The 12,610-nt window shown below is 43.8% G+C and overlaps 1 protein-coding gene and 1 pseudogene across 1 annotated transcript in view; one reads left to right on the top strand and one right to left on the bottom strand.

Annotated features, from left to right (window-relative positions):
* RAB31 (RAB31, member RAS oncogene family) overlaps positions 1 to 12,610 on the bottom strand; it is an 80,691-nt gene that overhangs the window by 23,979 nt on the left and 44,102 nt on the right. Inside the window, exons 4-5 of the mRNA XM_065932585.1 lie at positions 6,693 to 6,764; positions 5,673 to 5,779 (exon numbers count right to left, since the gene is read on the bottom strand). Of these exons, the coding sequence (XP_065788657.1) occupies positions 5,673 to 5,779; positions 6,693 to 6,764 (179 nt within the window). The remainder of the gene's footprint in view (positions 1 to 5,672; positions 5,780 to 6,692; positions 6,765 to 12,610) is intronic.
* LOC136167946 (small nucleolar RNA U3) lies at positions 5,031 to 5,107 on the top strand (annotated as a pseudogene).

Raw genomic sequence — 12,610 nt, 5'->3', positions numbered from 1 at the left:
CTAGAGGAATGCTTACACTTGCCACTAAGAGACGTGCAAGAATATTCAAGAAGCACTGTTCACAGTAACAACAAGCCAGAAATCACGCAAATACCCACCACTGCAGGATGGGGACTCAGTTCAAACAGAACCATGTACTGGAAACAGGCAAAGTACAGTTAACTTTTGTCAGGAATCTCCCAGGGTTAGAGACAAGACATCATCTAAGACACACAGGTTATTTCATTTGTGCAAAGTTCAAAAGCAGGCAAGCCTAAGCCTATTGTTTAGAAAGGCAAACATGGGCGGCAAAGTACAAAGGAAAAAATGATGGCTATCGCAGAAGTCAGCAGCAGAGACTTCTGCAGGGAGAGAAGGGGATGTGATTGGAGAACTCGTAGGTTCAGAACTGTTCATTTTGTTCTTTAAAATTCATATGATCCTTTAAGATACACGCAAATGTTTTATAGGCTCTTCATTAAGTTGTTGCTGTTGTTCAGCCTCTAAGTCCTGTTAGATTCTGCAACCCCACGGACTGCAGCACGCCAGGCTTTCACGTCCTTCACTATCTCCCAGAGTTTGTTCAAACTCATGTCCATCAAGTTGGTGATGCCATCCAACCATCTCCTCCTCTGCCGCCCCCTTCTCCCGTCTCTTCATTGAGTACTTTATAACTGAAATGGAAAGCAATCCCAGACCATTGCCTGAGAAGGACAATCATCAGCTCCTTCCTCCTGCTTGGATGAGGGATGCAGGCTTGGCCCCCACACAGCACAGAAAATCATGCATCTCAGGGCTCAGAGCACACGCTGTAACAGGGCAGACTCTACGCCTTCTTATCTCAAGTAAGGAAAATGCTGGGTCCGTTGATTTCATTCACTCATTTACTTGTTTGTATTGCAACTTGAGGCTTGTGGAACCTTAGTTCCTCGACCAGGGATTGAACCCAGGGCGGTGAAAATTCAGAGCCTTAACTAATGGACTGCCAGGGAATTCCCTGGATGGGTTTTAAAACTTGCAGCATATTTCCACACCTTGTACAGTAGCGGTTTTTGACTACCGTACTGGCTTTTGTACTGGTTCACTGGCTTTTGTGCTTTTCGGTATTTGGAATAAATTGGATTTTTATCACCCAACATCTAAAGTCCTATCATTTGGTCTGTATAATTTTAAAGAAACACTTAGACCATTTTTGGCCCACTGTGAAGATTGGAATGAGCTTTAAAGTCACATGTAAGAAGTGAAAGCAATTTGTGTATTCTTAGTCAAAAATATGTATTTCCAAATATATTTCTTATCTGCTAAAGCCCTTGACTTTCTCCCCAAACTTGAAATCACTGGTGCCTGGTGACTTCTGATGGGGCTGGTGTGTGTTTCGGGCAGCTGCATGGGGGGCCGAGTCTGCACCATCCAGCCCTCAGCCCAGGCCCTCGGTCTGGCTGTTACCCAGGAAACAGCAGGAACCATAGTTGCCCCCATGCCTGCCCTGAGGCTGGCAGGTAAGCTCCCCAGCTTTAGTTACTGGTGACTCCATGAAGCTCTGTGTTGAGAAGCTGAGGCCACAGAGGCTCAGGAGAAGACAGAGTCGTGATTGATAGACAATGGAGCCCCGGGTATGAGAGACCCAAGCAGGAGGCAGGACCCCACACGCATCAACCCAAACGCTCCACATACTTGTAAGCTGTTTACAGACTGTCCACGTACCACCCACCATCTTCTCCCCATTCCCAAGCGCAGACCTGTCAAAGGCCCCCATGACACCTGTCAAAGGCCCTCGCTCGTGCATGCCTCTGTCCACTGTCTTCCCTTCCCAGAATCGCCTCCTACCCGGCTCTTCCTGAACAGCCCAGTGTGCGACACGTGGTATCCATGAGCCTTCCCCATCACCTCCGTGACTGTGGGCTCACCTGTTCCCGAATCCCTTTGTCCTTCCTGCACCGGAACGTGGAACTTTATTAACATAGTTCTTATTGTTCACTAGGCACTTTCCCTCTCTCCCACCGTGTGGCCCTCTTGGCTCCCCAAACAAAGGAAAGAGCTCTAAGGAGACACTTTCTTCTCTTTCCATGTACTTCCCACAGGGCCTCCAGTGGGCTGAGTCGAGTCAGGGAGTTAATCCCAATTCAATTCCAGGGCACTTTCAAACTATGCCAGGCATAGCTCAGCACAAGGATTAAAAGGCTTACACAACCAACCAAAATCTGTTAGTGAGCCTGGTTCCTCCTACACACACACACACACACACACACACACACACACACCCCAAATCTATATACGCTCCTTTTCCAATCCCCAGTGAAAACCAAACTGTAGTCTCTGGCAATTACAGAAGAAGCCAAGTAATTTAGATTAAAGTAAAAGAAGGTCAAGCTTTAAATAAGGTCTCGAGTGTATACTTGGCTAATGCCCCAGAAAAGTCGTACCAGCAGGCGGAATCCGGAGCAGCTGGACTGGCTGACCAAGAACTCGACTCTGCTGCCATGGACAGGAATCAACAGCAGGTGCCCGCTAGATTCACAGGCCTATCACTTACCAGACTATTTCTGTCTAGAGGGAGAAAGTTTATCCTTCGGGCAAGGACCAGCCCACCAGGCTTCCCCCTCCAGGCTTTCCTAAATGGGAGTTTTTATATAATTCCTCAGTTGTTTTGTACAGCATGTGTGTGCATGAAGGGGGGCGGGGAGTGGTTAAATTCATTCTTTGGCTCAGTGTGTTTACAAAGCTTTAATTCATCGTATACAATATATATAATATGCAGGTATGTGCACATATACATATGCACACACACACCACTGCCTAAGATTTACTTAATTTTTTTTTAATCTAAATCCAGTTTTTGGTGAATTGAAACTTCTACTGGAGTAGTTGTGGATTCACCCGTAGTTACAAGAAATAATACCGAGAGTCCTTGTACACGTTGCTCTGTTTTCCCAAACGGCACCATTTTGCAAAACTGTAAGATCACCCAGAATCCTGACACCCACACTCCATCTCGTTCAGATTCCCCTGGTTTTACTGGTGCTCCTCTGTATGAATTAAGCTCTACACAGTTTTATCACCCGTGTGGGTTTGCGTGTCCCCCCCCGCCCACAGAGAGGAGACAGTTCCAGCATCACAAGGATGTCCATGAGGCCCTTCCTCCTCCCGCCCCCCACAGTCATCCCAACCATAGCTGCTAATCCCCCTCTGTTTCAAAAATGGCTTCACTCCCCAAACATTATACAAGTAGAATCGTACACCATGAAACCCTTGGTACTGGCTTTACTCACTCGGCTGTATTTCCCTGCAGGTTCGTCCAGGTGGCTTGCATCTGTTCTGTTTCTTTACATTGCTGAGAAGTATTGCACAGTGTGACTCGCCTGCTGTGTCCACTGAAGGACAGGCAGACTGATTCTGCCACTAACAGGGCTTCTATGAACACTCACGTGCTGGTTTTCTGTGAACCCACATTTTCATTTCTCTGGGATAAATGCCCCAAGAGTGCGATTGCTAAACACACAATCATTTCATGCTTGGTTTTAAAAGAAATTGCCCAACTGTCTTTCAGAGTTTTATATTCATGTAAATCACGTCCCAATCACATCCTCTTCCTTGGCCACAAATGCTGTGTTATGAAGTGGGGCAATCCTTCCACGGCAATTTAGAAATAGATAGAGCATCAGGCCAGGATCTTTCTAGAGACCAAAAATGGAACAAACCAAATACCAGAGCTAAAGGCACCTCTATTTTTTCACCATGTGGATACCAGTGAAAACTGAAAGTGTTAGTCGCTTAGTCATTTCCAACTGTCTGCGACCCCATGGACTATAACCCACCAGGCTCCTGTGTCCACGGAATTCTCCAGACAAGAATACTGGATCGGGTTACCCTGTCCTCCTCCAGGGGATCTTCCCGACCCAGGGATCGAATCCGAGTCTCCTGTATTGCAGGTGGATTCTTTACTGTCTGAGCCATGAGTACCTTGCAACAAATTCCATGTTTTGCTGAAATTAATTTCAACTGGGTTTCAATTCTCTGTAATCAAGAGTCCTAACTTCATTCACGTTTAAATCATTTTTTGCCTAAACTGTCACCCATCAGTTCTCCCACGATCTTCAAGGCTTAGTTCACGGAAAGTCACACCTTTACCACAATCCATTGTGTCGGCTAAAAGAGGCTTTCTCTCAGCAGAGCCCGCCTCCATCTGCCCACCCCACCTCCTTCCAACAACAGAAGTGAAAGCCATTCGGCTGGGCATTCTAGATGATCAGGCTGTCTCAGGATTACAGTAAAGAAGGCAGAGACCTAAACTAAGTCTAGAGAGTTTAAAGCTTTGTACCCTGAAAAACAAACAATTAAGTGGTGGTTATGGGTGTGATTACAAACCAACGTGATGCAATGTGATATAAAGCTTTTGAAATCCCAAAGAAACATAGCAACCTGGCAGAGACTACCTTCAGGGTTTCCACAAGGTCTGTTTTCATCATTCATCACACTTTGGTTTCATCATGTCTAGATTAGCAAAACTTGAGGCGTGGGTCGTGGTCTTTATGAAAATCAAGTACTCGCATTGCTGATAATTAAATTAACCAGGGGAGGGAGACAATGCAAATTCACCGTTTCCTTTTTTATTTCAGTTTTATTTAGTAGAAATAGTTTGCTTATCAGGCTAGATAAAGCCACCATCACAGCTCTCATCTACATAGTTTGGGTTCCTACAAACATTCCTCCAGCAGAAGTTCAATATCCAAATAACGTTAATTTTAAACTACAGCCTTGCCTTAATATGAGTAAGATGAAGCTACAGGACTGAAACAATGTTATTCATGATTTTTCAGAAAAGAAAAAAACATATGTGTATACACACACATACACACACACACACATGTGCTTTAGGGTCCTATTTTCCTATCTGCTCTTTACTCATAATGACTGCCCAGAAATAGCCAAGGCAGACACTCCACTCTCTCTGGGGGAAGCCAAAGTGTTCACACATGAGGCACCAAATTCAGATCTTGGAACAAAACAGTGAGTTCATACTGACCCGGCCACATCCTTTAAATTAAAGTCTAAAGACTATACTTTCAAGGATCATTTCTATAGTTTGTTACTAGAGAAGTTTCTCTGATCATGTAAATTAAAGTCTAGAAAGAAAACGAACAGGACGTTATGGAAAATGTAAAGAATTCTAACACTCCTTCCCATATGAAAATGTTACTAAAATGGTAATGGTAGTAATAATGACAAAAACAACAGAAAAGGTAACAATAAACAATAATAAGGGAATTCCCTGGTGGACCACAGGTTAGGACCCCGAGCTTCCACTGCTAGGTCCAGGTTCCATCCCTCGTTGGGGAACTAAGATCCTGCAAGCCTCTTGGTGAGGCCAAGTAAAATAAATTAATCTATTTATTTAAAAAAATAATGAAACCATTTAGCCCAAAGACACGTAGAGTCAGGAGTGTAACTGTGCTCTCTACAGGAGGCTTGATGGTAATATTCATGAGTGAGTGCTCCCTCATATTTGCATTTCACAATTATTTCCCCTCAATTCTACTCTGCTTGAATAAATAACACCTTGACGACCACAAATGGATGACATGGGTTAAATGATGACAGAACAGACTTAACTACATGGGTATGACAGCGTTTCAAGTACAGACATTCAAGGTGGAAGACATGAGCCCCACACACATCTTTTAAATTCCTCTCACCTGATGTCCGAGAGATCGCACTTGTTCCCAGCAATGGCCATCACGATGTTTTCTGGACCGTGTTCTTTCAGCTCTTTCACCCATTTCTTCAAGGTATGAAATGAATCCTAAACCAAAAGTGGAGTCAACCTTGGGAAAGACCCATCAACGTAATATCTCAACCACATAGAAATACAAACCCAATATAATCCACTGAAGAAAAATATTTTCAGGGGGCACACACACAGAGGTGAACATACTAGTCCAATCTTGGCACAAAATTTAGTATTAGCTAAGTTTTACTCACATAGGCTGTAAAAGGTTCCTTTTCTAAAACATAAACTTGATGAAGTCAAGATAATCATGTTAGTAATTTCCTTCTACAAATAACATTAATTTTAAATTACAGCCTTGCCTTAACATGAATAAGATGAAGCTACAGGACTGAAACAATGTTGTTCATGATTTATCAGAAAAGCAAAAACATATATATATATATATATCTTTTTTTTTTTTTGCAAAAAAGTTGGACATGACTTAGTGACTAAACAACAACAAAAACCAAAGATGCAAAACTGAAAAATACTTTTCCTTTTCTTAAAAAAATTAAACATTCTGGAGAACAGTATTAGCAGGCATGACCTTACCCCTACTAACAATCAATTTTAAAAATGAATGATGACTGTTCCTTAATTTAGCAAATATATTTGAAAGGCTTCGCTACATATTGTTGTTGTTTAGTTGCTCGGTCGTGTCTGACTCTTTGCGACCCTATGGACTGTGGCCCACCAGGCTCTTCTGTCCATGGGATTCTCCAGGTAAGAATACTTGTGTGGGCTCCCATCTCCTTTTCCACTTGCTGCATATAGACAAGACAAACTCAGCATTTAGTGTTCATTCCCAGCAACCACCACTGCACCATACTGTGCAACCTCATCCCAGGCTCCAGGCAGGACTCAGACAGTGAAGTCCCTGCTTCGGTTTTTCTAGAACAGAGAGAGGCCATAAATGGCACCAAAGTTCTAAAGGGGGCGTTCCTACCTGCTTGGTAATGTCGTACACTATGACAGCTGCCGCAGATCCGCGATAGTACATGGGGGCCAGTGAATGGAACTGATGAGGAACAAGGGACAGTTTTAGGCCAAAGTAAGCATATTTTATACAATCCCACATCACCATAAAATTATCGTCCTATATCAGCCCCATAGAATGCCTGGATTCGCCCCCTAGGACTTCCCCAGGACTCAAATAATACATTTTCCTCCACCACAGCTCATACCCTTGTGGTTCACAGACCATGAAACTCACTCTTAGGCCTGACCAAAAGTAAACGTTATTATCAGTGTGGCTATTCTAGGAATTTTCTTTACTGCTCTTTGTTTATCTGATATGGTGAACCAGGACAATCTCATTAGGATGATACAACAATAAGAAGATGTCTATTAAGGACACAGATCACACAATCTGGGGCCAGCCTCTAGGGCGGAACACCGCAGCTGGGGCACCTCGGCCTCTGCTCTCGGGGCTGGGCAATTCCTGCAAATTCTCAACAAACGGTGAGAGAGATGATGAGCTTCACTCCAAATGTAAACAAAGCAATCATCCATCGTTGGTCACCAGAACCACTTATCCCCAAGTAGGATAGATACTTATCCTGGGGACACACACAGATTTTATGTCTATTTTGAAGAATATACCTTTAAACATATTTGAATATATTTGAAGAATACATCATGGAGGAGTTTTGAAAGACAATGAGAAAAACATAACAGCTCAATAGAAAAATGAACAAAGGATATAGATAGATAGATGAATCACAGAGGAAGTTATAACTTGCCAATAAATATTTTTAAACATGTTCAATGATAATAAAAGAAATGAAAACAAAACCAATGATGAGCTATTTATTAAGTATTAAAAAAGACATCATAACTGGAGTTGGTGTGGCTTTGGGGAGGGAGGCACTCACTCATCCACAGCAATGTATTTAAAGACGTGACTACCGAGGGACTTCCCTGGTGGTCCAGTGGCTAAGACTTCACCCTCCCAATTCAGGGAGCCCAGATTCGAGCCCTGGTCAGGGAACTAGATCCCACATGCCGCAACTAGGGACCCAGCATACCACAACGAAAATCCTGTAACCTACAACTAAGACCCAGCGCAGCCAAGTAAATGAATAAATAAATAAATATTTAAAGGAGAAAAAAATAAAAAGAACTGCTTACAGAAAGTCAGACAGAGAAAGGCAAGCATCTTATGATAACACTTATATGTGAAATCTAAAAAAATAATACAAATGAACTTCTTTACAAAACATGAACTGACTCACTGACATAGAAAACAAACTTATGGTTACCAAACAGGAAAGCTAGGAGGAATAAATTGGGAGTTTTGGATTAACATATACATACCGTGCATGCATGCTAAGTTGCTTCAGTCATGTCTGACTTTTTGTGACCCTATGGACTGTAGCTTGCCAGGGTCCCCCTGTCCATGTGATTTTCCAGGCAAGAATACTGGAGTGGGTCACCATTTCCTCCTCCAGGGGCTTTTCCCAACCCAGAGATCACACCTGCATCTCTTGTGTCTCCTGCATTGGCAGATGGATTCTTTACCACTAGCGCCACCTGGGAAGCCCCATATACACACTACTACACATAAAACAGTAGATTCAGAGGGATATGTGCTTGCTAAGTCGCTTCAGTCATGTCTGACTCTTTTCGACCCTATGGACCATAGTCTACCAGCTTCCTCTGTCCGTGGGATTTTCCAGCAAGAATATTGGAGTAGGTTGCCATCTCCTACTCCAGCAGATCTTCCCAACCCAGGGATCAAATCCATGTCTCTTATGTGGATTTATATATATGTATAAAAATCACTTTGCTGTACACCGAAAGTAACATAACACTGTAAATCTCCAATATGAGATAAAAATCAAATTTAAAATAATAAAAATAAAAGCAGCCATATTTACTAGAGAGTTGGGGTGGGGGGTAGCAGGGAGGGGAGGAAGGACGGACATTTTCCTGGCAAACAATAAAACCATCATTCGTTTACTTCCTGTGCAATGCTTTTCACTGAACCAACACCGGCCAAGTTGAAATGATCCTATCTGGAAGCTGGACGCATGTCCAGCCCCGAGGCTCCCCGCTACTGCAGGATGCTAGCACGGCCTCACCAGAGTGTACAAGGAAGCAGGTCCCTGTCCCAGCCTCTGGCCCTCGGGCAAGTCTCCGCTCCATGAGAAGCTGCCCTGCTCCCGTGTGGTTTTCAGAAGGGGGCACGTGTTACATGGAGCTCAGGATGGACACAGGAGTTCCTGGCTACTGACCATGACTCACTGAGGACAGAGCTTTCCATCAGCACTGACTACCCAGCTCTGGGCTATCCTTGTCAGCCCTCAAACATCTATTTTTAGTCCCTTTTTTGGCAACCCACTCCAGATGCAGAAACCAAAATCAGAATTCCTGCCATAAAGGAGGAAAAAGCCATGTGTTTGCTAGACATTCCTGCTTTGCTAATGGAAAGGAATAAAGTGTCCCTGCAGTCCAATTACATAAAATGCCCATTTTTCCAAAACAGCTTCCATCTAAGAAAAGTCCACTTAAACACCTGAAGGAGGAGAGGCAGTACCAAATGTCCATCCCAAAAATCGAGATACTTGTGAACTCAGACACAAACTATGGATATTCTAAAATAGTTCTCAGCAGTAACACCATGAAGTGAATCTGGAAGAGTCACTGGTCTACAGGTCTCATGAATTATTGATTAGAGCTTTCTATATAATGCATTACTTGCTCTTTCCTTCCTCCAAATAGAATCATTTTGAAATAAATCCGGGGGTGAAGCCACTTCAACTTTATTGCCAGGGACTTGGGGGTTTTAATGAGCTAAAGTTCGAGTCTCAGTTCTAAAACCCAATAACGCATTGACCAAAGGATGTTTGTGGAGGACAGAAAGATGAATCACCTCTTGCCTAAAACGTGTATACTTCCCCCACAAATATAAAACAAAAGCACCACAAACAGCCTCAGTATTCAACATGACATCATTCCATATCCATGAGATCAGAGTTAAGACTGATGAAACACTTGAGTAAAAGATTCTTCTAGAAACAAAGTGCACAATCACAGGAGGTTGACAAAACTTATCAAAACAACTCACCTTGAAAGGTTATTTAAAAATCAGCACTGCTGCTACTGCTGTTAAGTCACTTCAGTCGTGTCCGACTCTGTGCGACTCCATCCCTGGGATTCTCCAGGCAAGAACACTGGAGTGGGTTGCCACTTCCTTCTCCAATGCATAAGAGCGAAAAGTGAAAGTGAAGTCGCTCAGTCATGTCCGACTCTTCGCCACCCCATGGACTGCAGCCTACCAGGCTCCTCCGTCCATGGGATTTTCCAGGCAAGAGTACTGGAGTGGGGTGCCATTGCCTTCTCCGAAAAATCAGCACAATAGAGGCCAATTCGAAATCCCTTCCTCCTAACTATATCTAGAATGCCACGTTAAATAGTTCAGATAACTTTCAGGTGACATTTAATCATTTAGAAGAAGCACAGGGCGCTGTGAACAGACAATGTGTTCGCTCGAAAGAAATGACTGTTTATGTCCGTGTGTGTGTGACTGTGTTGTAATTGCTGGATGTCTATAGGGTGAGGGGAAGGGATTGCCCTCCTCTGAGTGTGTTAGACCCTCAGCTTTCACAGGTGCCGCCCACTTCCAGCAACCAGCAGAGGGATACATGGGCATGGCCTTTCTGGAAAGCATCTGGACAATGTATTTGCAAAGGCTTACCTACAAGTCCACTGGCAGAGGAATGGATTAAGAAGATGTGGTGTATATATATGGGCTTCCCAAGTGGCACCAGTGGTAAAGAATCCACCAGCCAATGCAGGAGACTAAGGGATGAAGGTTTGATCCCTGGGGTACACAATGGAATATTACTCAGCTATTAAAAAAAAGAACAAAATAATACCATCTGCAGCAACATGGATGGACCCAGAGTTTATCATACTGAGTGAAGTAGGTCAGACACAGAAAGACAAATACCATATCATATCATTTATATGTGGAATTTAATTTTTTAAAAAGATACAAATGAACTGACTTACAAAACAGACTTATAGATATTGATAACAAACTTGCAATTACCAAAGAGTAAATGTGAGGGAGAGGGATAAATCAGAAGCTTGGGATAAACACACACACACTACTATATATAAAAGAGATAGCCAACAAGGACCTACTGTATAGCACAGGGAACAGTATTCAGTATTCTGTGATAAGCTACATGAGAAAAGAATCTAAAAACGAATGAATATAACTGAATCACGTTGCGATACACCTAAAACTAACATTGCATTGTAAATCAACAACTCCAATAAAATTAAAATTTAAAAAAAAGTCTTGAAACATTTCTTCACTTTGACTCAACAGTTTCACTTCTGAAGGGGGTGATCAGAGGTGGCCTCAAAGAAACCATAATTAATTGGTTTAATTGCTGGAATACTGGGCAGCAATTAAACTCAAGTTTCTGAAAAATATGAAACAGCATAGAAGGCAAGATGGCTCAGTATTTCCCACGGGGGGGATGCCCTCGAAGTGCTTTTTGGAGAGAAAGGTTTCTTGGCCAAGTAAGTTTCAGGAACCACTACATACTAAAACTTTCAAACCTTGTATTGGAGACGATTCTTGAGAGTCCCTTGGACAGCAAGGAGATCAAAGAAGTCAATCCTAAAGGAAACCGACCATGAATATTCATTGGAAGGACTGATGGTAAAGCTGAAGCTTCAATTCTTTGGCCACCTGATGTGAAGAGCTGACTCATTGGAAAAGACCCTGATGATGGGAAAGATTGAAGGCAGGAGAAGGGACAACAGAGGATGAGGTGGTTGGATGGCATCACCGACTCAATGGACGTGAGTTTGAGCAAATTCCAAGAGACAGTGAAGGACAGGGAAGCCTGGTGTGCTGCAGTCCATGGGGTTGCAAAGAGTAGGACATAACTTAGCAACTGAACAATAACATATTATAATGCTTCCATGGAGTTCACAACGTATTATTGGTACATGAAAGGTTCTGAAATTTTCTATAGTAAAGAAACGTATTTATTTTGCTTTCCCTCAGAATTCTTTATTTTCCACCTTTATTCAAGTAATATTTCTTAACATCTAGGGACCTAGTGAGTATCCTGAGAACCACTTTAGGGGCACAGGATGAAGAGATCTCGACTCAAGACAGGGTGCTGACCTGCACCTGGCTCAGTACCAGTCTGGGTTGGGGTGGGGGTAGGTGGGTGGTGACAGCTAAGGTTTTCCCAGCTCTGTGAGGACACTCATGGTCAAGGTCAGACAGATTCTGGATGGAACTCTCACCCTGCTCTTGCCTCAGCTGCACCACAAGGCTCCCTTCATCCCATCCCACAGCATCCTGTGTGTGCACGCACACACACACAGTCAGTGCACAGTGGAAAGTACCATTCCAGGAAACCCAGTCCTTTAGACCACCCAGTCGACTTCGGGCAAAATTCCTTACACGCAGGTTTGTGGCATCATAAATTCCACGGCAGCAATGTTCTGCATGTCAAGAAGGAGCAGTGATGGAAAATACATGAAGTTTCCTAAAAAGGACCAACCCCAGCTGGGCTCTGCCTCCCCGGTGAGAGTCACCCCAGCCAAGAGCACTGGCATCAGGCCCGCGAGCTGCAGGGCTTGGTTGTCTGAGGATCTCAGAGAGCGCTGGTCCCTTGTGAGATGCTTTCACATAGCAGGGGCCAGCGCCAGTCTGTCCCGGGGTGGGGGCAGGGGCAGCACACAAGCAGAAATCCTCCGCCTCCCCCAGAATGCCAGGGCAGTGGGCAGTCTGGGGCAGAAGCCAGAACACGTCCCGAGGTCCCTCAGGATTCAAACAAAGGGGGAAGAGGGGGAAGGGCATTCCTGACATTCCCGACATTCCCAGCT

This window comes from Muntiacus reevesi, chromosome 4, assembly GCF_963930625.1.
Source record: "Muntiacus reevesi chromosome 4, mMunRee1.1, whole genome shotgun sequence".
Lineage (NCBI taxonomy): Eukaryota > Metazoa > Chordata > Mammalia > Artiodactyla > Cervidae > Muntiacus > Muntiacus reevesi.
This window is presented reverse-complemented; position numbering and strand designations above follow the sequence as displayed.